Source organism: Scyliorhinus torazame, chromosome 13 (assembly GCF_047496885.1).
Source record: "Scyliorhinus torazame isolate Kashiwa2021f chromosome 13, sScyTor2.1, whole genome shotgun sequence".
NCBI classification, from domain to species: domain Eukaryota; kingdom Metazoa; phylum Chordata; class Chondrichthyes; order Carcharhiniformes; family Scyliorhinidae; genus Scyliorhinus; species Scyliorhinus torazame.
This window is the reverse complement of record NC_092719.1, coordinates 113,226,076-113,252,334: the sequence shown is the minus strand read 5'-3', so window position 1 is coordinate 113,252,334 and position 26,259 is coordinate 113,226,076. Positions and strand designations below refer to the sequence as shown.

General features: G+C 49.8%; 1 protein-coding gene across 1 annotated transcript in view; it reads left to right on the top strand.

Annotated features, from left to right (window-relative positions):
* The window catches only part of dnah1 (dynein, axonemal, heavy chain 1), a 1,119,271-nt gene that overhangs the window by 792,659 nt on the left and 300,353 nt on the right, over positions 1-26,259 (top strand). Inside the window, exons 55-56 of the mRNA XM_072472076.1 lie at positions 5,585-5,776; positions 16,553-16,720. Coding sequence (XP_072328177.1) covers positions 5,585-5,776; positions 16,553-16,720 — 360 coding nt within the window. The remainder of the gene's footprint in view (positions 1-5,584; positions 5,777-16,552; positions 16,721-26,259) is intronic.

Sequence of the window (26,259 nt, the reverse complement as noted above, 5' to 3'; positions counted from 1 at the left end):
AACGTTAGAGGGAAGACAGATGACCAGCAGCAGCAACCCAGGGGGAGGGTGGGGGGGGGGAGGGGGGGTTTAGTTTAGGTCAAAGATAAAGGGGTTTTGTTACTTGTGTAGTGTTTAAAATTTCTGTATTGTTATTGTTGCGTTTGCTTTGTAAGAGGGGAAAAATTGTTGTTTGGGAAAAAATTTTCAATAAAACATTTATAACAAAAAAAAAAAAAAAAAAAAAAAAAAAGTTCAGGGCCACCGTAACCTTGACGGACACGGGGAGAGGGTGTCCCCCGCCAGTGCCACGCGGTGACAGGTGTGCCAGCAGGTGGCAGATGTGTGCCACGGTTTCCCGGCTCATCCGGAGTCTCCTCCTGCATTCCCGGTCCGTGAGGTCCTGGTATGACTGCCGGGGCCGGTACACACGGGGCGCCCTCGGGTGCCTCCGTTGCCGTGGGGCCGCGACGTCCTCCTCCCCCTCCTCGTCCTGTCGGTCAGGTGTCCCTCCAGCCTGGGCGGCTGCCGCCTGCCCCTCTGCGGCAGCCTGCGCCGCCTCTCTGGCACGCTCCTCCTCCTCCTCCTCCTCCTCCTCCTCCTCATCCAGGGCAACATAGACATGAGCGGCTGCCACCACGGCGGCCAACATCGCTGGATGATCTGAAAACATGACGACCTGGTGGGGGGGAGGGGAACGACGACATGTCATCATTGCCCATATCCCCTCCTCGCCCCAGCCAGGTGGCATGGACCGCATGGGTCCAACTGTTGGAGGCTGGCACCTGGCCAGGTGGACCAACTCATTTGCCCTCCCATCACCCACCCCGGCACGGACCCCCTCCGCAACCCCCAACCTCCACCCCGGCACGGACCCCCTCCCCAACCTCCACCCCGGCACGGACCCCCCCCCCAACCTCCACCCCGGCACGGACCCCCTCCACAACCCCCAACCTCCACCCCGGCACGGACCCCCTCCCCAACCTCCACCCCGGCACGGACCCCCCCCCCCAACCTCCACCCCGGCACGGACCCCCTCCACAACCCCCAACCTCCACCCCGGCACGGACCCCCTCCCCAACCTCCACCCCGGCACGGACCCCCTCCCCAACCTCCACCCCGGCACGGACCCCCCCCCCCAACCTCCACCCCGGCACGGACCCCCTCCCCAACCCCCAACCTCCACCCCAGCACGGACCCCCCCCCAACCTCCACCCCGGCACGGAACCCCTCCCCAACCCCCAACCTCCACCCCAGCACGAACCCCCCCCCAACCTCCACCCCGGCACGGACCCCCTCACCAACCTCCACCCCGGCACGGACCCCCCCCCAACCTCCACCCCGGCACGGACCCCCTCCACAACCCCCAACCTCCACCCCGGCACGGACCCCCTCCGCAACCCCCAACCTCCACCCCGGCACGGACCCCCTCCCCAACCTCCACCCCGGCACGGACCCCCCCCCCCAACCTCCACCCCGGCACGGACCCCCTCCACAACCCCCAACCTCCACCCCGGCACCGACCCCCTCCCCAACCTCCACCCCGGCACGGACCCCCTCCACAACCCCCAACCTCCACCCCGGCACGGACCCCCTCCGCAACCCCCAACCTCCACCCCGGCACGGACCCCCTCCCCAACCTCCACCCCGGCACGGACCCCCCCCCAACCTCCACCCCGGCACGGACCCCCTCCCCAACCCCCAACCTCCACCCCGGCACGGACCCCCCCCCCCAACCTCCACCCCGGCACGGACCCCCTCCACAACCCCCAACCTCCACCCCGGCACGGACCCCCTCCCCAACCTCCACCCCGGCACGGACCCCCTCCCCAACCTCCACCCCGGCACGGACCCCCCCCCCAACCTCCACCCCGGCACGGACCCCCTCCCCAACCCCCAACCTCCACCCCAGCACGGACCCCCCCCCAACCTCCACCCCGGCACGGAACCCCTCCCCAACCCCCAACCTCCACCCCAGCACGAACCCCCCCCCCCAACCTCCACCCCGGCACGGACCCCCTCCCCAACCTCCACCCCGGCACGGACCCCCCCCCCAACCTCCACCCCGGCACGGACCCCCTCCACAACCCCCAACCTCCACCCCGGCACGGACCCCCTCCGCAACCCCCAACCTCCACCCCGGCACGGACCCCCTCCCCAACCTCCACCCCGGCACGGACCCCCCCCCCAACCTCCACCCCGGCACGGACCCCCTCCACAACCCCCAACCTCCACCCCGGCACGGACCCCCCCCCCAACCTCCACCCCGGCACGGACCCCCTCCACAACCCCCAACCTCCACCCCGGCACGGACCCCCTCCCCAACCTCCACCCCGGCACGGACCCCCTCCCCAACCTCCACCCCGGCACGGACCCCCCCCCAACCTCCACCCCGGCACGGACCCCCTCCCCAACCCCCAACCTCCACCCCGGCACGGACCCCCTCCACAACCCCCAACCTCCACCCCGGCACGGACCCCCTCCCCAACCTCCACCCCGGCACGGACCCCCTCCCCAACCTCCACCCCGGCACGGACCCCCCCCCAACCTCCACCCCGGCACGGACCCCCTCCCCAACCCCCAACCTCCACCCCGGCACGGACCCCCTCCCCAACCCCCAACCTCCACCCCGGCACGGACCCCCCCCCCCCCCCCGCCGCACACACACACAAGCCGAGACACACCTCTCCTCAGGCAATCAGTCTGCGGCCACGCCATTTCCTGCCCAGAGCCAACCCCCCAGGCCGTCACTCACCTCCTCGCTGGTCGGCGTGAGCCTGGAGCACCGGGTCACGCCGATGAAAAGGAGGTTTGATTGACGTCGACGTGAACGGTCATCACGTCGACGGGACTTCGGCCCATCTGGAAGGGAGAATATCGGCAGGCCGAAAATCGGCTGCCTTGCGCAGACCCGTGACATTCTCCGCGGCAGCGGCGCCATTAACGCCCCGCCGACTTTTCTCCCTTCGGAGACTTCGGCGGGGGCGGGGGCGGGATTCACGGCGGCCAACGGCCATTCTCCGACCCGGCGGGGGGTCGGAGAATGACGCCCCTGATGTTCGACCGTGGTTGGAGTGTACGGTGAGGCCATAGGTGAGGGGGGAGGAGGATGAAATGAAATGAAAATGAAATGAAAATCGCTTATTGTCAATAGCAGGCTTCAATGAAGTTACTATGAAAAGGGGGAGGAGAGTTAGCTTGACGAAGATAAGTCGGGCAATGTGTAAGGAGGGATGTGTGGTGACAGCTCACGATGGCAGGCAGAGGAGCAAGGGGTCTTGCATAATTAATTTGTTCATTAGCGCAGAAACTGGCACCAGCTCCCACCATTCTGGCCAGTGGGAAAGGCGCCATTGAGGCCACCCACCACCACACTTGGTCTCAAAAGCAGAGAATTCGCACTTTATGAGTGGCACGCCATTCACTGGCGGCGGATTCTGAGTTCTCGCTGATTGTCAATGGGATTTCCTATTAGGGACTGGTTTAGCACACTGGGCTAAATCGCTGGCTTTTAAAGCAGACCAAGGCAGGCCAGCAGCATGGTTCGATTCCCATACCAGCCTCCCTGAACAGGCGCCGGAATGTGGCGACTAGGGGCTTTCCACAGTAACTTCATTTGAAGCCTACTTGTGACATTAAGCGATTCTCATTCTCATTCTCTCATATTGAAAACACCCCATGCTGCCAGGAAACCCATGGGCGGGGGTGTGCTGCCAATGGGAACATAAAATCCCAATGATGGGAAAGTTCCAAACTATGTCTATCTATGATAGATATTTGGAACATCATTCGTAATGTCAGTTTTAAGGATATAATGGATGAAAATTTTTGTCACTGTGGCTTAAAATACTTAATATGACTCCTTGCTGATTTGTTATTCGAGGATTAAATGGTGCATGCTTTAGTCACCAGTCTTTTATCATACAGACTTTGGATTTAACTCTAGCCCAGACAGATAGAATGATAGTCATCTATCTGTTTGTTGAAGTGAATTTGGATAGTTTCATTTCTGTTCTATATGGGCACACATCCAGAGTTTAAAACAAGCTGTAACGGACAATCTCCTGTAATAACTCTCATGAGACCCATGGGGATGACCCGATTGATCTTCCTGTGGGGCAGAGGTCCATTACCTAGGGCTCATAGAATCAATCCTTAAAAGCCGACCCGGATTGGGACCGGAATGATTGGTAGCCCCAGCAGGGACCTGCGTGCTGTATGCCACATTGCGGCCTTTTCTTCTGGTTATCAATAAACCTCCGTTTGAATCACCTCTGTAGATCTCCTTAGTTTTTATACTCACTTAATGTATGGAGATTGGAAAAATGTGACAATGTGGCTTCAAATTGGGATGAGGAAAATTATTGATGTGGAATAGGGATAACTCTACTTTTCACATTATTCACACTGAAACAGAAAACATTCCTGTTATAACCCTACAGGAGGCCCAGGGATCTGCAACCTGTGGCCTCTGAGTAAGATTTACCCAAATGAGGGGGTGGGGCTGTCCCCCTTTATTAGGACAGTTGGGACATAAATACCCCGGCCAGGGTGTGGGCCAGGTGCTGGAGACTGTTTGGGGAGTAGGAGGTGTAAATTATAAGGAGAATAAATCGAAATCTGTCTGCAGTTATCGCTTTTGAGTGGTCGCTTGCCTGAGACTATACACTTCCATTTCCCAACACTAACTCACCTTGATGAAACAGCGAAAAAAAATGATAAATAAGAAGAGAAAATTCTGGAAATACTCAGCAGGTCAGGCAACATCTGTGGAAACAGAGTTAATGGGCGCAATTCTCCGACCCCCTCCAGGCCAGAGAATCGGCAGGGGGCCCCGCGAATCGCGCCACGACGCCCCGACGTCGGGATGCCATTCTCCCGCCTGTGAGAAAATGGGCGGGCACGCATGGCGCCGGGCTGCATGGAGAATCGCCACAAACGGTTGTAGCGGCGATCCTCCGGCAGCGCCTCGATTCTCCGACCCGGATGGGCCGAATGGCTGTCCGAAAAAATCCGAATCCTGCCGGCGCTGTTCTAACATGCTCTGGGCCGGCAAAACCTCGGGGTTAAAGGGTCCGGAGGTGGCCTGTGAGGGGAGGGTTGTCCAACCCCGGGGAGGCCCTGCGTAGTGGCTGGCCCGCGATCTGGGCCCACAGATCGGTGGGCCGGTCTCTCTGGCAGCGGACCTCTTTTCTTCCGCACCGGCTCCTGGATCCCTGCGCCATTTGGCGTCGGGGAAGGCGTGGGGATGACGGCCAATGCGCATGTGCTAGTAGGCGCCGGCCCAACTGCGCGGACCTCGCGACGCCGGGATCGCCAGCTGGAGCGGCGTGGGCAGCTCCAGCGCCGTGCTGGCCCCCTCCAGGAACGGAGAATCGGGTCTCGGGACCGGCCCCGGAGTAAAGTACGCCCGTTTTGCCGTTTTGCTCGATAGGCCGAATGGCCTCCTTCTGCATTGTAAATTCTATGATATCATCCTTCCCAGCATTTGCTCTTTTAATTTCAAGTTTCCAGCATCTATGGTATTTCACTTTTGTAAATAACGATAATGTATTTTCAAAAGATTGGGCCAATGATGATAATTTTACTTGTATTGTGCATACAGGTACGAGGCATGCAACGTCCTCCAGTCGGCGTGAAGTTGGTGATTGAAGCAGTCTGTATTATGAAGGGAATTAAGCCAAAGAAAGTCGCAGGAGAAAAACCAGGCACTAAAATTGATGACTATTGGGAACCAGGAAAAGGGCTTTTGCAGGATCCAGCCAAGTTCTTGGAGAGCTTGTTCAAATACGATAAGGTATTTCCTGTGTCATAGACTTTATGCAGTTGGCTCCGTTGCCTTCATCTTGAGTTTAGCTTAACTGCAACCAGGAAGATAACATTTTCCAGCTGGAAATAATCCAGGAAAATGGAATGGATGCAAACTTTGAATAAAAAGACTAAAATTAGCCCACTTTGAATGCATTCAAAATGACTCCTACCTATGTGGGGCTCAAGTAATTAACAGCCCAGGAAGCATTGATATATGCGTATAGGGATTGGTGGAAGCCATGGATGCGTTTGAATAAAATATTGCCTTGGTTGGGTGGTGGTTGGAAAGTCAATCCCTGCCATTGTAATGTTGAGTAAGCTTCCAGAGTGTTCAGTGATCTATGGGATGATATGTGCCCTTGCTGTGATGATCAATAGACTATCACCTGTATATAATATGAGTACATCATCATCATTTGGGGCAGCACAGTAGCACAAGTGGATAGCAATGTGGCTTCACAGCGCCAGGGTCCCAGGTTAGATTCCCCGCTGGGTCACTGTCTGTGCGGAGTCTGCACGTTCTCCCCGTGTCTGCGTGGATTTCCTCCGGGTGCTCTGGTTTCATCCCACAGTCCAAAGACGTGCAGGTTAGGTGGCTTGATTATGCTAAATTGCCCTTAGTGTCCAAAAAGGTTCGGAGGGATTATTGGGTTATGAGGATAGGGTGGAAGTGAGGGCTTAAGTGGGCCGGTGCAGACTCGATGGGCCGAATGGCCTCCTTCTGCATTGTATGTTCTATGTATCTTAATGTGTATTATAAGTTATATGTTTACTGTTGTAGTTCTAGCATCCGACCAGCAGGTGGTGTGAGTATGCAGACACGTGACCCAGACACACCATGAGTTCCAGGAGAAAGTGTTAGTAAGGAGTTGATAGCAGTCGCATATTAGAGTAGCTCTGTAGTATCTTAGTGTAAGTTAGTGTTAGACCATTATTTCCAACTGTATTAAGCTTAGACATTATAGTAATTCTTTAGAGTAGCATTAGTAATAAATAGTTTTGTTGTAAAACAAAGTTTAATATTCTTCGTTAACACTACCACATCAAGATGCAACATCAGCCCAATCAAAAAACTTTACATGGTACGCGGAGTGGATGTCGAAAGAGAACAGTTAGGGAAAGTTAGGTACAGTGAGAAGACACCAGAAAACAATCAGAGACTCAGATAAAATCAGCTGCAAAACAACATACTACCAGGATCAGCAAAGCGAGATGGAAGCATTGAAGACTCCCGGCCAACTGCTCACGACTAGTAATGTAGATGTGAACTGGCGTGCTTTCAAGCAGCAATTCACTTTTTACGTGCAAGCTCTTGGTCTCCAAGAAACTTCAGACATGAGAAAAATAGCGCTCTTATGTCAGTAGCCGGTCCCAAGCAATTGATCTCTATAATATTTTTCAGTTCGTTTTGGAGGAAGACAAGAAGGGCTGCTCAAAAATAATCGAGCAATTCGATAACTATTGCCATCCGCAAAAAAGCTAAACATTCGAGCTTTAGGTATTCAGGATGAGACTTCAAAAATCGGCCAAAACCTTTGACAGTTTTGGCATGGATCTACGTATAAAAGTGAAATCCTGCAATTTTGCAGACCTCCATGATTCATTGATAAAAGACCAAATTGTATACGGTCTTCAATGTGATAAATTACACGAGCGATTGCTGAGGGAAAATTATTTAAAACAAGCAGATGCCATAAAAATATGCAAGGCCAGTGAGATTGCACAAAATCTAAGGTATTTAGTGCTATCACTAAGGGCAGCACGGTAGCATTGTGGATAGCACAATTGCTTCACAGCTCCAGGGTCCCAAGTTCGATTCCGGCTTGGGTCACTGTGCGGAGTCTGCACATCCTCCCCGTGTGTGCGTGGGTTTCCTCCGGGTGCTCCGGCTTCCTCCCACAGTCCAAAGATGTGCAGGTTAGGTGGATTAGCCATGATAAATTGCCCTTAGTGTTCAAAATTGCCCTTAGTGTTGGGTGGGGTTACTGGGTTATGGGGATCGGGTGGAGGTGTTGACCTTGGGTAGGGTGCTCTTTCCAAGAGCCGGTGCAGTTTCGATGGGCCGAATGGCCTCCGTCTGCACTGTAAATTCTATGTAAAAAAGCAAATCACTGAGATCCAGATACATGAAAGTGGCGGGAAAAAAGAGAGTGGCGACCAACGGCATCTTTGCTGTGTCGCAGCGGGATCAGAAACGTGGTCCGGGCTGGGCCAATTTGAGACATTTTCAGAGAATGCCATTTTATGTCGGAGGTGCAGCAGAACGCACGGCCCAAGAAAATGCCCTGCATATGGCAAAACATGCGCCAGATGCTCCAAGAGAAACCATTTTGCCCAGCAATGCTGATCGGTTGCAAGAACTCACTAACCTAAGAGTGTTAATGTAATAACCAAGGCTAAAAAAATTAGTGATTCGTCAATTATGCAAAGTACAGCCCTGAACAGGCAAGTTGAGTTAAATGATGCACCAGATGGCCTGGAATGTTCTTTTTTTCGTGGACATGATCAATGAAGGCGCTGAACAACGAAACACACAAATAGAAGAAGAAACAGCAAACCACTTGGATAATTGGACAATTCCGCTCAGAATTAATCAAACAGCACAAACATCAAACTGGACACAGGTGCCAGAGCGAATTTAATCAGCGAAGCAGACCTGCTGAAGATGTGGATTCAACCACAAATAGAGGCTAAAGATTGCAATCTCACCGACTACCACGGTGCATCAATCAAGACGTTGGGAACGTGTAACCTGCAAGCCAAAGTGAATGCACAATTATTCACAGTTAACTTTGTAATTGTTGAAGCAGACAAGCAATCACTGCTAGGCGCAGCAGCATGTGAGTCACAGCAGCTAGTACAGCGATGATACGATACCGACACCGACTATACAGACACCAATGATACAGACACCGACTATACGGACACCGACAATGCAGACACCGACGATACGGACACCGACAATGCAGACACCGACGATACGGACACTGACAATGCAGACACCGACTATATACCGATGGTGCACACAGCAACCATAGATGCACAGTCAGTACAGACTCCGGAGGAACAATCCAGGACTCAGGCTACAGCTCCGCACACAGCAGATTACAAAATAGTTTCTGCTGGAAGGCTGGTGGACTTAGAAGATACGGGTGCCTTTGAGAGTGTGAAACAATGCATAAATATCAAGTCGGAAGTCGGCAAAAATTAAGTCTTCAAAGCAAAGCTCCTTCAGAAGATGTTGTGGTGATGTGCATCACTGTAAATACATGTCAGCTAGACAAACACTAGAGGGAGCACCAGAAACATCACACACACACACTCAACCAATAGATAAGTTAGATGGGAGGCGACCAATGGACATTCACGATACACAAGGAGGTGACACGACCACAGGGGGGAATTACACCAACCCATATATAAAGGACACCACACACATGATCAGCCCCTTTGGCCAGTGGAGACAGTCAGTAAGGAGAGGAACAGGGTTGATTCATTATCACACCCACCACATGGAAGACAGCAGATGGTTAGTCAGTTTAGGTAGCTACAATAGGATTAGCAGTAGTGTCGAACTCAAGTTATAAAAGTGTACATAGTGTAAATAAATGAGTTGAAGTTATTTACACGTCTCGACCTTCCTTGACAAATGCAACACAAGGAAGCCGCTTATGTTACAAAGGAAACATAACAAAACATGGTACCAGTAGTGACCTGCTTAAATCCAGATAGCCATACTTCAGCGTACAGTGACAACCAGCAATACCCAGGCAAGATGTACGAGCTCCTGGTTCCGCAGCCGCTCCAGTGCCACGGCGATCTCCGTGAAAACTGGCACCGATTCCGGCAAACATTTGAACTCTTCCTGGTGGCAGCCGAACTTAAAGACCTGGCCGATGATGAAAAAATAGAGTTTCTCCTCACCATCGCCGGTGCAAGAGCAGAAGAAATCTTTTAAAAATTCAAGTTCTCCAAGGGGCAAAACAGGTACGACTTCCAGGCAGTCCTGGACAAATTCGGCAAATACTGTGAGGAAAACACAATCCAATCGACAAGGAAAGGTAAGAGTAGCGCCAGTACTCACCTCGAGGCCGAAATCGCGGACCAGAGAGCGATTTGGGTCGAGGTCGGCGGCCATCTTGCTAAAGGGATTACACTAGCGCAGTTGCGCGAGAAGTGCGCAGAACCGGAAGGTTCGTTTGCACATGCGCGAGACGCCGTGCATGCGCAATCAAGAAAACGGCCATCGGTAAAGGAACAGCGATCTGCGCATGCGCAATCGCTTCCTACGTGCTACGTCCCGCGCGTCATGACGTCAGAGGCCCCAGACCGCACCAATTTAAAGGGGAAACGTCACAAATCCAATTTAAAGGGGAAACGTCCCAAATCAAAGAAAAAATCTTTTAAAGCTGTAAAACAACCTTCCTTCACCTGGAATGACAGCACAATGCCTCAAATTGATCCAGGAAATGAATTTAACCTCCGAAGAACCCTGCAACAAGTAGTGACCTACGCACAAACCGATGATTCCGACCTTGAATACTTCGATACCGATCTTTACATTTTTTCTGGACTTCGCGAGCCCAATGACAGCTCCATGGTCCTAGACGACTACGACCCGGACGAACCTTTTGTGTTGCACATTGGCGACCCCCGCATTGAATCCGACGCAGATGCGGATTCATTTTTCGGATTTGAGGATCTTCAACCCAGCAGATAAGACGTCCCAACTCATCAGTGCAGGATGATGTTGCAGCCTGAAATTAAGAGACAAAGCGGTACAAGCCCACAGAGAGCAGCCTGCTGCCACACAGAGCGTGGTCCACGCCCCGCTCAGGGTTCCCGACTCTACGAAAGAAGACATGCAAGACTCCACACTGCAGTCCTTGCAGGAACAAGACGTGACTCCAGTGTCACAAGACTCCACAGCAAGCTCATGGACAGACCCCACAATTGCAGAAACGCATGACTCCGATGCGCAGTCCTTGCAGGAACAAGACCATGAGGGTCTAGCAACCTCCTCTGACCAATGAGCGGCAGACGATGCAAGTCTGCCATGCTCACGTAAACAGCAAGAACTGATCTTGAGCGACAAACAAAAAACAACTGGCACAGTGTAGCATATCATGGCCTCACGAAAGAAAACAATGAACTTTTGGAATTGAAACAGCACCATGAGCTAAAAATTAAGGAACTGGAGAGGACACAACTGTGCTACGGGGGTGGGGAGGGGGTGGGGGGGGGGGGGGGGAGAGAAGAGGGAACTCGCAACCCTGCAGCTTGCCTCTCAGTTTCAACAAGCAGAAATTGTACACTAGAAACAGCTTATTGAGAAGGATCGGCAAGTCATAAACCAGCTCAACACAAAGATGAATTCCCTTCAGCACAGTATTGAGTCTCTAGAGAGAGGGAGAAGCTACATGAAAAGGAATTGCCTTGAATTGGAGAACAATCTTACTCAGTCGAAAAAAGCATTTGAAGCAAATGAAGATAACAACAGAAATGCCGTGTTTCAACAGCAGAAATTACAAACTGAGATCGGTAAATTGCATCAGGAAAACAAGCAACTGAACATCCAGAAGGAAGAGCTAAATATAAAGACAGGAGATATGGAAACTTGCCTGCAAGAGAAAAAGGCAGAGCTGCAAATGATGACAGATAATCTCAGAGATACCAAAGAACAGCAGCTCAGTGCAAAGCACAGCACACTCAAGCAACTCGAGGAAAAGCTGAAAGGGCAGTCTGATTATGAAGAGGTTAAAAAAGAGCTGAGTATCCTGAAGTCGATGGAAGGTGTAGCATCAGAAGGATCTGGATCACAGGACACATCCAAAATCCTAGAGGTACTTCTGCTGGAGAAGAACCGCTCATTGCAATCTGAAAATACAACTCTGTGTGTCACCAACAGTGACCTCAGTGATCCCGTTCCAGCATTAGACCTAGGACAATAGCTCCAGCTCAAAGTCCAGCGTATGCAAGACATAGAAACTGAGAATCAGAAACTGTGGGACACACTTGGGGAATACAACACGGAGTTTGCAGAAGTCAAGAATCAGTAAGTAACAATAAAAGCACTTAAATAAGAAATCAACAAGTATGAGCAGACCGTGAGCAAGTTTTTCAAGAAGCAAGAAGTCAATGGTTCTTCAAAAATAGAGCAAAGAAAACAAGAAGTCAACACATACTTCAATACAACAAACATAGGAAAAAGACTACTTCAGGCAACAAAGGCGATCAGCAGCAAAATCAGTCGGAAGCCTAATCCATTGAACTGATAATAATAATCTTTATTGTCACAAGTTGGCTTACATTAACATTGCAATAAGTTACTGTGAAAAGCCCCGAGTCGGCACATTCGGCGCCTGTTCGGGTACACTGAGGGAGAATTTAGAATGTCCAATTCACCTAACAACACGTCTTTCGGGACTTGTGGGAGGAAACTGGAGCACCCGGAGGAAAGCCAGGCAGACATGGGGAGAACATGCAGACTCCGCACAGACAGTGACCCAAGCTGCGAATCGAACCTGTGACCGTGGTGCTGTGAAGCAACAGTGCTAACCACTATGCTACCGTGCTGCCCCTCAATGGAAACAGTGTTGGGACTTGCAGTCAAACTTGAAAAAGCACATAGTATGGAAAGCAATGCAGATAGCAAACAAGCAAGGGACTGCAAGACATTGTTTGTCGAAAATCTCCCATTCCAGATGACACAGGCGGATGTGTGTGTAGACCATACCAAGTTCACGTATGAAGGCGCTAAAGCCAGGAAGAATCGGAGAAGGAAAAAGTGTCATTTCAACAGGCTGAAAGAGTTGGCACTTGCTCAAAGACTAGAGAGTAAACCGGTTTCTCGGGCAAAGGAGACAAGAAATCAACACCACAAGCACAGGAAAAAGACTACTTCAGGCACTAAAGGCGGTTCATTGGCAGAATCAGTTGGAAGCCTGATCAATTGCACTGACGACTCGCTGGCTATGTACCACATTTCCACAAATAACAATTGACACAGAGCTATTTAAGGCAACTTCTACAGCGCGACAGTGAGATGTTGTTACAGCAGAGAAGACAACAACAGCAATGGAACAAACACAATTGAGGAGGTCCATACATATAAAAAAGAAACCGGACAGACTCGATTTGTGAACATTAAAGAAAAAGAAAAATTGTTAACACACGGACAGTAACAATGAAACCATGTATAGCACATACAATGATCATATCATATAAATATGTTCATACAAGTCTCCAAACAACTTCAAAGAAAGGGGGATGTGACAATATGGATATTGTATGGTTAATGAAGGGTTAACAATTTTATGTAAATACATCTAACCACCAGATGGTGATCAAGAGCAGTCACATAGATCACGTGAGACCCTTGATTCTGGGAGTAGATGGTTAGGCAGGATAGAGAGTAGTCGTGTGCTCAGGATATCTGCAGATAGAATTCTAGTTTAGTTTATTTAGCAACCTTTGTATCTTAGCAAGACTTTCAAATCTAGTTATAAGTAGTGTTAATAAATTAGCCTTGTTAATCAACATAGCTTGATGTTCTTTGTTGAATACTACATATCAAAGCCATCCTTATCCAGAAAGCAAAGAGCATCACACCCACCACCTCCACATCAGCACCCCTCCACTCCCCCAACCCGCGATCCAACCATGCACCATGTCTTGTGTCTTGCAGGATCACCTGGTGATGAGGCAGATCCTTCTGGTGCCCCCCGCCCCTGGCCACATCCCCAGGACACGTTGAGCGACGAGGTGGGACTGGACGGAGGCGTGAGCCCCCAAATGCAAGCCTGCGACACCTCAGAGCGCCAGGGATGACACCAACTTTCTGTCACAGCTGCCTCCAACACTCTCCACCCTCCAAAGACACTCACCTCGGTTGGGCATTATAGTGAAGAGGCTCTTGGGGCACTATGTGGTGTGCACCATACACGTGGCACGGTACATCAGGTGGAGGTAGGAACCTCCAAGGGGTGGATGTTTGGAGAGTGGCCCGAAGACAGGGACTTGCTGCCATCCACATGGGTGTTGGGCTTCTGGAAAGGGCAGTCTCATCGATGATGGTGATGCAGACACAGAGCCAGGGACTACATGAGGGGGTGTCACCAACCACCAGTAGGGGCACGGGTTGGTGCTGAGGTGGTGCCGACCATGCATGCCACCCACAACAAGACTGAATGCATGTCGTCTGCGGTGGAGGTCTTGGGGGCGAAGGTATCAGCCATGGGTCAAGATGCCCAAGGTCTGGGACACTCTGTGCTGAGGCACATGACAGGGCGGCCCTGTCAGAGGCAGCTATGCATCAGGGCCACCTGGACGATGTAGCACAGCTCCAGAGCTTGGCCCAGTCACAACTGGTCATGGCTGCGGGCGTCAATGGCATTCCCCGGGCGCTGGCTGACCTGAGCAAGCCACAGAGGGACGTGGAACATTACCAGAGGGAGTCCTTGTGCTCCATGACCGCGAGCCTTAAGACCCTGGTCGAGTCGAGAGCGGGCCTCCAGGACTGGCAGTACCAGATGACAGAGGAGCCCTGGATCCCACTCCGACTGCACCTCCGTCCCACGGAGTAGCCCGGGAGCCATCGAGCACCCCAGAGGAAGAGAAGGTGACCTCCGCAGGGGAGATGCTGGAACACCACAGAGCCTCAGACTCCTGTCTCTGGAGCATCCAATAGGCAGCGGGCAGAACAGGGTGGCATCACACCACCTGGGACACCCGAGACATTGCCAGGCCCATCCAGGCCGTCGCTCCAGAGGACGGCCGCCGAAGGGGACCCAGGTCACACGGCGAGAATCGCAGCAGGCCGCCTCCACTCCTGATGTACTGCCTGGGGAACCACCTAGATGGAGCATTATGGCTCGTAAGGCCAGAAAGTTAGACACCAGTTAAGTTGGCCTTGGTGCAGAACGCAAGATAGCATCAGGGGTTGGACACGAACCTGTAGAAATATTGACCTGTGCGCAATTAACACCAGTTCACCAATTTGCCTCAATGCTCTGTCAGAACAGTGTGAGGGTTGGGCTAGGCTGGGCTGGCTGGAGAGAGCGCTGGGAGCTGGCGAGGGGGGGGGGGGGGGGGGTTGTCGATGGGTGGCCATTGGAGGTGGGCACAGACCAGGGTCTCCAGACCAGCCATTGCACGTCACCCTGGTACCCGTCCCCACCTACGGCTGCCCCAAAGGTTCAATGGAACCATGTGATGGAATGGCCAGCTCACCTGCAAGGATCACCCAGGTGGATGGTGGAACTTGTTACCGTGGGCAGGAGTCAGAAGTTGTCAAACGATGCTGAGTATCAGAGCTCAACGCAGAGAAGGTTGTCATCATCCTCCATCTCATGGACCAGACCCACTGATACTGCCAACAAAGGACCCAAATCCAGTAGTGAGGCAGGTAGGAATCACAAAGGGGGATGCAACTATGTGGGGGGGGGGAGGTGCAGGGAGGGCAGACATGCAAAGGGGTGGTTGGCTCGTGGGGGGGACAGGGAATGTTCATGCCGACGTTGGCCAGGCCCTCTAGTCGGTGAACCTGGAGGTGATTAGAATGGCCCTGGAGCACACATTGTGCGACCTCCTGTGCCTGTCCGGGCCTGCCTGCGCCGCTCCAGCTGCCGATCCCGGCCTGAATCCGGCGCCGCGGAGTCCGCGCATGCGCAGTTGGGCCAGCGCCAACTAGTGTATGCGCAGTGGCCTTCTTCCCCGCGGTGGCCCCGATGCCAAGTGGCGCAGGGCTACAGGAGCTGGCGTGGGGGGAAAGGAGGCCGGGGGGCAGGGAGGCCGGCCCACCGATTGGTGGGCCCTGATCGCGGGCCAGGCCACTACGGAGGGCCCCCCCCCCCCGGGGTTGGACCCCCCTCCTCCCCCACAGGCTGCTCCCGGATCGTTCAATGCCGTTGTCCCGCCTCAGAGAATGTTAGAATGGCGCCGGCGGGACTTGGCTTTTTGTTGAAGGGCTACAGGAGCTGGCGTGGGGGGAAAGGAGGCCGGGGGGCAGGGAGGCCGGCCCACCGATTGGTGGGCCCTGATCGCGGGCCAGGCCACTACGGAGGGCCCCCCCCCCCCGGGGTTGGACCCCCCTCCTCCCCCACAGGCTGCTCCCGGATCGTTCAATGCCGTTGTCCCGCCTCAGAGAATGTTAGAATGGCGCCGGCGGGACTTGGCTTTTTGTTGAAGGCCGCTCGGCCCATCCGGGCCAGAGAATCAGCGCGCTGGCCCGGGCTGGAGAGTCGGCGCAAACCCCGACCGGCGCCGTGCCGACCATGCCAGTGCCGATGGCGCCGATTCTCCGCGCTGCGTAGAATTGCGTCCCGGCACCGATTCGGGTCGGAGAATTCCGACCCTTAATCCTAGGGAGTGATTTGAATATGGAATTCGCTATCATAATGACCAATTAAATACAGAGATGCATTTAATGAAGAGCTGGACAAGTGTGTGTGGGTGATAGAAACAGAAAGCTAAAAGGATGAATTGAAGTAAAGTGGGAGAGAGTTCATATGGTGCATAATCACCAGCGTTGACCATTGGCTCAATGTATATTCTATGTAATTTGCCAGCCGCAGATTCTGTGGTGTTCGTACGATCACCTGCCATTACAGAACAATTATTTTCCCTCTTCCACCACCCAGAAAAGGCATCAATGGCTGTTGCACTATCTCCAGGAGATCTGGAGAACCCATTGAATTTCCAGGCCTCAGTTTCTCCATAGAAATGCAGTCTGTAACTGTCAGGCATTCTTGTATCTTGCCAGGATAACATTCCCGAATCTGTAATCAAGTTGATCCAACCGTACATTGACAATGACGACTTCATGCCTGCTGCTATTGCCAAGGTTTCAAAAGCCTGTACTTCCATTTGCCAGTGGGTTCGGGCTATGCACAAGTATCATTTCATCGCTAGAGCTGTGGAACCTAAAAGGGTACGTACCATCACTTGTTATCTTCTTTTTAAAGCTGTGTTCCAAATGTTTCAGACAGGCTTGAACATAAACTGATAGTTCGTGAATGTTTTGTATTCCTGTTCCCGTCAACTTCTTTCCTCTTCTCCTGATTACTACAAATTACTGTGGATGCTGGAATCTGAAACGAAAGAGAAAATGCTGGAAAATCTCAGCAGGTCTGGCAGCATCTGTAGGGAGAGAAAAGAGCTAACGTTTCAAGAAAAAGCATTTTTTTTTTCTCTGTCTGTTACCTTTGACAAAGAGTCATCGGACTCGAAACGTTAGCTCTTTTCTCTCCCTTCAGATGCTGCCAGACGTGCTGAGATTTTCCAGCATTTTCTCTTTCGTTTCTGGCTTCTTATTAGCTAGTTTCTCAGGTGACAGTTGCCTAATGGTGCGTCATTCAAGTGCATGCAGTTAGACAGCTGGAGTTTGTAGCTTATTTGATAGTGGTAAGACTGAGTCGAAGTACAATCCCATTGAATTAGACCATAAGACATAGGAGCAGAATTAGGTCACTTGGCCCATCGAGTCATTCTCCTGCCTTCTCCCCATAACCTCTGATCCCCTTATTAATCAAGAATCTATCTCTGTCTTAAAGACACTCAGTGATTTGGCCTCCACAGCCTTCTGCGGCAAAGACTTCCACAGATTCACCACCCTCTGGCTGAAGAAATTCCTCCTCATCTCAGTTTTAAAGAATCATCCATTTAGTCTGAGATTGTGCCAGTTTTTCTGACAAGTGAAAACATCCTCTCCACATCCATTCTATCCAGGCCTCGCAGTATCCTGTAAGTTTCAATAAGATCCCCTCTCATCCTTCTAAACTCCAATGAGTACAGAACCAGCGTCCTCAACCGTTCCTCATACGATAAGCTCTTCATTCCAGGGATCATTCTTGTGAACTTCCTCTGGACCCTTTCCAAGTCCAGTACATCCTTCCATAAATACGGGGCCCAAAACTCCTCACAATACTCCAAATTGGGTCTGACCACAGCTTTATATAGCCTCAGAAGTACATCACGGATCTTGTATTCTTGTCCTCTCGACATGAATGCTAACATTGCATTTGCCTTCCTAACTGCCGACTGAACCTGCACGTTAACCTTAAGTGAACAAGGACTCCCAAGTAACTTTGTGCTTCTGATTTCCGAAGCATCTCCCCATTTGGAAAATAGCTTATGCCTCCATTTCCCCTTTCCACATTGTATTCTATCTTACACTTCTTTGCCCACTCTCCTAGCCTGCCCAAGTTCTTCTGCAGCCCACCTGCTTCCTCAATACTACTTGTCCCTCTCCAGATCTTTGTATCATCTGCAAACAGTGCCTTCAGTTCCTTCTTCCAGATCAGAAATATATATTGTAAAAAGTTGTGGTTCCAGCACCGACCCCTAAGGCACACCCCTAGTCACCGGCTGCCATCCTGAAAAAGGCCACTTTTATCCCCACTCTCTGCCTTCTGCCAGTCAGCCAATCCTCTATCCATGCCATGATCTTACTCTTAACACCATGGGCTCTTAACGTATTTAACAGTCTCCTATGCGGCACCTTGTCAGAGGCCTTCTGGAAATCTAAATAAATCACGTCCACTGGTTCTCCTTTGTCTAACCTCCTTGTTACTTCCTCAAAGAACTCTTAACAGATTTGTCAACATGACCTCCCCTTGATGAAGTCGTACTGACTCAGTCCTTTTTAACTTTCATTTTTGAGCAGGCTGCAGGGTGTGTTTTAGTTTCGTTTTCAGTGTTGGAGCTGAAGCCAGACCAAGAGGGTGTACAGCTGTTCTATCTGCCATCAAAAGACAATCTCTTGATCATTTGGTGAATTCAGAATTATAAATGTTCTCAGTAGGGAATGTAAACCTAATGTGCTTCTGGTAGAAGGTGTTTTAAGTCGTCTGGATGTGAAAAAGGTTACTTAGTGTTGTAGTTGTATTTGTATTAATGGTTGCTGTCTGTTTTAGAAAGGTTAACTTGAGTTCATAGAATAAATATTGTTTTGCTTTAAAAATACTTTTCCATTTTTGCTGTACCACACCTGTCGAGTGGGCCATGTGCTCCCCATACCACAATCTATTAAAAGTTGTGGGTCAGGTGAACTCCATGATACATTTTGGCGTTCTCTAAACCCTGGCCCATAACAAATTGGGGGCTCGAGGGGGATAACAGTCTGTCTATTGGATTGGCTTAGTGAACTTAAAGACAGTGAGTGGTGAGCATATTGTGTGGTTGCTTTTCAGGTGTGGTATTTTAGTTTAAGTAGGGAGTGTGTTGCAGACAATGGCTCTTTCAGAGGCTCTGAAGTTTTTGGAGGTGGAGATGGTCACACGCAGTACCTTATGGACAGAGACTAAAAGCAGACTGTGAAATTTGGCAAAAGCATTGCAGTTATCATTACCTGACAAAATGTGAAAAGATGAGGTAATTATGGTGGTGGCTAAGCATTTAGAGTTGCCTGAGATATAGTTTGACTCATTGGAAATAGCAAAAATTCAGTTGCAAATCAAACAAATGGAACATGAGAAAGAATTAAAGCAGCTTGAATACGAAAGAGATAGAGAGGAAAAAGAAAGAGAAAGAGAGAGAGGAAAAAGAAAAAGAAAGAGAGAGAGAGGAAAAAGAGAGAGAAGAAAGGAAAACAGAAAAAATAGCGCAAGCAGAAAAAAAAAGAAAGAGAAAGGGAGATACAGATCAGGGAAAAAGATAAAGAGAGAGAGTTTCAACTTCAGAAAATGGCCATGAAACATGACAGTCAGTTAAAATTGGCAGAAGTAAAAGGAACCATACAGTTGGAGGATAGTGATGACGATAGTGAGAAAGAGTGTCAAAGTCAAAGGCTTGGTGGGAATCTATTTAAATATGTCCAAGCATTGCCAAGGTTTGACGAGAAGGAGGTAGAAGCCTTTTTCATTTCATTTGAGAAGGCAGCGAAACAAATTAAATGGCCACAGGACATGTGGGTATTACTGATTCAAATAAAGCTGATCGGTAGGGCTAGTGAAATGTTTGCATCACGACCGGAGGAGGTATCTGAGACGTATGAGGAGGTGAAAAAATCCATCTTAGGTGCATATGAACAAGTGCCTGAATCCTCCAGACAAAGGTTTAGAAATTTAAGGAAAGAATTTGGTCAAACATACATGGAGTTTGAAAGGATCAAACTTTTGATCCTTTCTTTTGAGTACTTTTGATAGGTGGATAAGGGCTTTGAAAATAGACCAAACGTATGAAGCTCTCAGAGAAATTATGTTTTTGGAGGAGTTTCAAAATTCAATTCCTGATGTAGTGAGAACTCATGTGGAAGAGCAGAGGGTTAAAACTGCGAGATTAGCAGCAGAAATGGCAAATGATTATAATTGGTTCATAAATCAAAGCTTGGTTTCCAACATCAGTTTCAGCCTGTGAGGGATAGAAACTGGGGACATGAGAAATACTCAAGGGTCATAATCTCCGGATTACTGCCCGAGCCACGTGCAAATTGGCACAGGGAGGCAAGAATAAGGGAAGTTAACACGTGGCTGAAAGAGTGGTGTGGGAAAGAGGGGTTCCTCTTCATGGGACACTGGCATCAGTTTTGGGACAGGGGGTCCTATACCGTTGGGATGGTCTCCACCTGAACCGAGCTGCCAGTGTTCTGGCGAAAAGAGTAAATAGAGTGGTCAATAGGACTTTAAACTAGAGATTGGGGGGGAAGGGAAAGTCAGGGAACCAAGAGGTGAAGTAATCAGTGGGAAGCGTAGCTGCTTAGGAATACAAAAAAGCACGAAAAGACAGAACTCAGGAGAGGTTACGATAGTCCCCATCCCACAAAATATGACACAGTGTATGGAAAGGCTCAGTAAACCAAGGTCACCACACTAAGAAAACAAAAAGGGACGGTCAATAGAGAATTAAAGGTGCTATATTTAAATGCGCGCAGTGTACGGAACAAGGTAGATGAGCTTGTGGCCCAGATTGCGACTGGCAGGTATGATGTGGTAGGCATCACAGAGACGTGGTTGCAGGGGGTTCAGGACTGGCATTTAAACATCCAGGGATTCACAACCTATCGAAAAGACAGAGAGGTGGGCAGAGGGGGCGGGGTTGCCTTATTAATTAGGAATGAAATTAAATCAGTAGCACTAAACGACATAGGGTCAGATGATGTGGAGTCTGTGTGGGTAGAGTTGAGGAACCACAAAGGCAAAAAAAACATAATGGGAGTTATGTACAGGCCTCCTCACAGTGGTCAGGACCAGGGGCACAAAATGCACGACGAAATAGAAAGTGCATGTCAGAAAGGCAAGGTCACAGTGATCATGGGGGACTTCAATATGCAGGTGGACTGGGTAAATAATGCTGCCAGTGGACCCAAGGAAAGGGAATTCATTGAATGTTTACAGGAGGGCTTTTTGGAACAACTTGTGATGGAGCCCACGGGGGGACAGGCCATTCTGGACTTAGTGTTATGTAATGAGCCAGACTTGATTAAAGATCTTAAAGTAAGGGAACACTTAGGAGGCAGTGATCATAATATGGTAGAATTCAATCTCCAATTTGAAAGAAAGAAGGTAGAATCAGATGTAAAGGTGTTACAGTTAAATAAAGGTAACTACAGGGGCATGAGGGGGGAACTGACGAAAATCGACTGGGAGCAGAGCCTAGTGGGAAAGACAGTAGAACAGCAATGGCAGGAGTTTCTGGGAGTAATTGAGGACACAGTACAGAGGTTCATCCCAAAGAAAAGAAAGGTTATCAGAGGGGGGATTAGGCAGCCATGGCTGACAAAGGAAGTTAGGGAATGCATCAAAGCAAAAGAGAAAGCCTATAATGTGGCAAAGAGTAGTGCTAAGTCAGAAGATTGGGAAGGCTACAAAAACAAACAGAGGATAACAAAGAGAGAAATAAGAAAAGAGAGGATCAATTATGAAGGTAGGCTAGCCAGTAACACTAGGAATGATAGTAAAAGTTTCTTTAAATACATTAAAAACAAACGGGAGGCAAAAGTAGACATTGGGCCGCTCCAAAATGACGCTGGTAATCTAGTGATGGGAGACAAGGAAATAGCTGAGGAACTAAATAAGTACTTTGCGTCAGTCTTCACAGTAGAAGACATGAGTAATATCCCAACAATTCAGGAGAGTCAGGGGGCAAAGTTGAATATGGTAGCCATCACAAAGGAGAAAGTGCTAGAGAAATTAAGAGGTCTAAAAATTGATAAATCTCCAGGCCCAGATGGGCTACATCCTAGAGTTCTAAAGGAGATAGCTGAAGAAATAGTGAAGGCGTTAGTTATGATCTTTCAAAAGTCACTGGAGTCAGGGAAAGTCCCAGAGGATTAGAAAATTGCTGTTGTAACCCCCCTGTTCAAGAAGGGAACAAGGAAAAAGATGGAAAATTATAGGCCAATTAGCCTAACCTTGGTTGTTGGCAAGATTCTAGAATCCCTTGTTAAGGATGAGATTTCTAAATTCTTGGAAGTGCAGGGTCAGATTAGGACAAGTCAGCATGGATTTAGTAAGGGGAGGTCGTGCCTGACAAACCTATTAGAGTTCTTTGAAGAGATAACAAATAGGTTAGACCAAGGAGAGCCAATGGATGTTATCTATCTTGATTTCCAAAAGGCCTTTGATAAGGTGCCTCACGGGAGACTGCTGAGTAAAATAAGGGCCCATGGTATTCGAGGCAAGGTACTAACATGGATTGACGATTGGCTGTCAGGCAGAAGGCAGAGAGTTGGGATAAAAGGTTCTTTTTCGGAATGGCAACCGGTGACGAGTGTTCCCGCAGGGTTCAGTGTTGGGGCCACAGCTGTTCTCTTTATATATTAACGATCTAGATGACGGGACTGGGGGCATTCTGGCTACGTTTGCCGATGATACAAAGATAGGTGGAGGGGCAGGTAGTATGGAGGAGGTGGGGAGGCTGCAGAAAGATTTAGACAGTTTAGGAGAGTGGTCCAAGAAATGGCTGATGAAATTCAACGTGGGCAAGTGCGAGGCCCTGCACTTTGGAAAAAAGAATAGAGGCATGGACTATTTTCTAAACGGTGACAAAATTCATAATGCTGAAGTGCAAAGGGACTTGGGAGTCCTAGTCCAGGATTCTCTAAAGGTAAACTTGCAGGTTGAGTCTGTAATTAAGAAAGCAAATGCAATGTTGTCATTTATCTCAAGAGGCTTGGAATATAAAAGCATGGATGTACTTCTGAAGCTTTATAAAGCATTAGTTAGGCCCCATTTAGAATACTGTGCGCAATTTTGGGCCCCACACCTCAGGAAGGACATACTGGCACTGGAGCGGGCCAGCGGAGATTCACACGGATGATCCCAGGAATGGTAGGCCTAACATACGATGAACGTCTGAGGATCCTGGGATTATATTCATTGGAGTTTAGGAGGTTGAGGGGAGATCTAATAGAAACTTACAAGATAATGAATGGCTTAGATAGGGTGGACGTAGGGAAGTTGTTTCCATTAGCAGGGGAGACTAGGACCCGGGGGCACAGCCTTAGAATAAAAGGGAGTCACTTTAAAACAGAGATGAGGAGAAATTTCTTCAGCCAGAGAGTGGTGGGTCTGTGGAATTCATTGCCACAGAGGGCGGTGGAGGCCGGGACGTTGAGTGTCTTTAAGACAGAAGTTGATAAATTCTTGATTTCTTGAGGAATTAAGGGCTATGGAGAGAGAGCGGGTAAATGGTGTTGAAATCAGCCATGATTGAATGGTGGAGTGGACTCGATGGGCCGAATGGCCTTACTTCCGCTCCTATGTCTTATGGTCTTATGGTCTGTCCAACTTTCTATCTCTTATTGTTTGGCATCCTTATCAACTTAACTTCTGATTTGTTAGTACCACTAAAAACTTCTCAATCACTAGGATTTCTACTCCTAGTGACGTTCCTAGCTTGTTCTATGGTCCATGTTCTTGTCAAACTATGACCTCTGCTCACCCTCCACTCTGGAATACTACCACAAAATCTTTCCCTCCTGTGATCAGAGTCCCTTTTGCAAATCCGTTATCTTTTACAAGGGACACGATCACTTCTCAGTCCCCTTTCAGAACTCACACTGTGTTTTCTGGCCTTCCATATCTTTACCTCATTTTGCCAATCCATGAGTGTACCTCAGATTTTTTTTTTTTAAATCCAGGAGGGTGGAAAAGGAATGAAAAGTTTCAAATATTTTCACTGTAATAAACTGGGCAATGTAAAGTCACAGTGTTGGTGGTTGAAGGAAAGCACTGGGAAGGCTGATGTGGTAAAACAGGATAAGACGGTGGGGTTTGTTATAGTGGTAAAGGAAAGCCCAAGTGAAGCGAAGGAGGTGCAAAATATTGTCCAGCCTGATCAAGAGGTGATTGATAAGAAGGTGCCAGATCTCTTGAAAGAATTTACCTCTGTGGGTAAAGTTTACTCATGTGTATCAGGAGGAGCAGGTAAAGAAGTCACAATTTTAAGAGATACGGGAGCTAGTCAATCTTTAATGGTAAGAGATGAGGAGTTACATAGTTTGGGAAGAATGCTGCCAGAAAAGGTGGTAATATGTGGAATTCAGGGTGAGAGGAGTAGTGTTCAATTGTATAAGGTAAGGTTGGAAATTCCAGTGAAGAGTGGTGAAGTGGTAGTAGGAGTAATAGAGAAACTATCTTGTCCAGGAATACAGTTTATCTTGGGTCATGATATAGCTGGATCGCAGGTGGGAGTGATGCCTACTGTGGTGGATAAGCCAGTGGAAAATCAGACAACTGAAGTGTTGAAGGACGAATATCCTGGGATTTTTCCAGTTTATGTAGTGACAAGGGGCGTCATTCTCCGACCACCCACCGGGTCGGAGAATGGCCGTTGGCCGCCGTGAATCCCGCCCCCGCCCCCGCCGAAGTCTCCGGTACCGGAGATTGGGCGGGGGCGGGAATCGGGCCGCGTGTGTTGGCAGGACCCCCCGCTGGATTCTCCGGCCCGGATGGGCTGAAGTCCCGCCCAGAAATTGCCTGTCCCGCCGGCGTAAATCAAACCTGGTATTTACCGGCGGGACCAGGCGGCGTGGGCGGGCTCCGGGGTCCTGGGGGGGGCGCGGGGCGATCTGACCCCGGGGGGTGCCCCCACGGCGGCCTGGCCCGCGATCGGGGCCCACCGATCCGCGGGCGGGCCTGTGCTGTGGGGGCACTCCTTCCCTTCCGCCTCCGCCACGGCCTCCACCATGGTGGAGGCGGAAGAGACTCTCCCCACTGCGCATGCGCGGGAAACTGACAGCGGCCGCTGACGCTCCCGCGTATGCGCCGGGAAACTGACAGCGGCCGCTGACGCTCCCGCGCATGCGCCGCATTTCCGCGCCAGCTGGCGGAGCAACAAACGCCATTTCCGCCAGCTAGCGGGGCGGAAATCCCTCCGGCGTCGGCCTAGCCCCTCAATGTTGGGGCTAGGCCGCCAAAGATGCGGAGCATTCCGCACCTTTGGGCCGGCGCGATGCCCGTCTGATTGGCGCCGTCTTTGGCGCCAGTCGGCGGACATCGCGCCGTTGGGGGAGAATTTCGCCCCAGGTCTCAAAGTCACAGGTTAAGACAAGAGGATAAATCAAAGAGTGAAGATGAAGTTGAAGTGCAATTATCAGAAATGATTTTTGATCAGATGGTTGAAAAAGAACAAGAACAGGTGGAGGATGAGGTGGATATTTTTAGTTCAGGAAAAGTGGCGGAGTTACAACAGAAAGATATAGAAATAAAACGGATATATCAGATAGCATACACGGAAGAGGAATCTGCGTGTATACCAGAGTGTTATTACCGTAAAAATGATGACTTGATGAGGAAATCGAGACCTTTCCAGGCGGATGAAAAGTGGGCAGAAGCTCATCAAGTAGTATTGCCGGTAGGGTATAGAAAGGTGGTGTTGCGAGTTGCACATGAGGTACCAGTGGGAGGTCATTTGGTAATAAGGAAAACTCAAGCTAAAATACAAAAACATTCTTATTGGCCTGGACTACATAAAGATGTAGTTAAGTTTTGTCAATCATGTCACACATATCAAGTGATAGGGAAACCTCAAGCAGTGATAAAACCAGCACCCTTAATACCCAGTCCAGCATTTGAGGAACCCTTTACAGGGGTCCTAATTGATTGTGTAGGACCGCTTCCTAAAACAAAAAGTGGAAATCAATATCTTTTGACTATAATGGATGTGCCTACTAGGTTTCCAGAGGCCATTCCAGTACGTAATATTACAGCTAAAAAGATTGTGGAGGAATTACTTAAATTCTTTAATAGGTATGGACTACCCACAGAAGCACAATCAGATCAAGGATCGAATTTTACCTCAAGGTTATTCAAAGAAGTTATGGATAGCCAGGAATAAAACAATTTAAATCAACTGCGTACCATCCAGAATCGCAGGGACCTTTATAAAGGTGGCATCAGACATTAAAGACAATCATGATTATCCAGAGGATTGGGATAAAGGAATTCCATTCGTACTGCTTGCAATTAGGGATGCACCTAATGAGTCAACCAAATTCAGTCCTTTTGAACTAATTTTTGGTTATGAGGT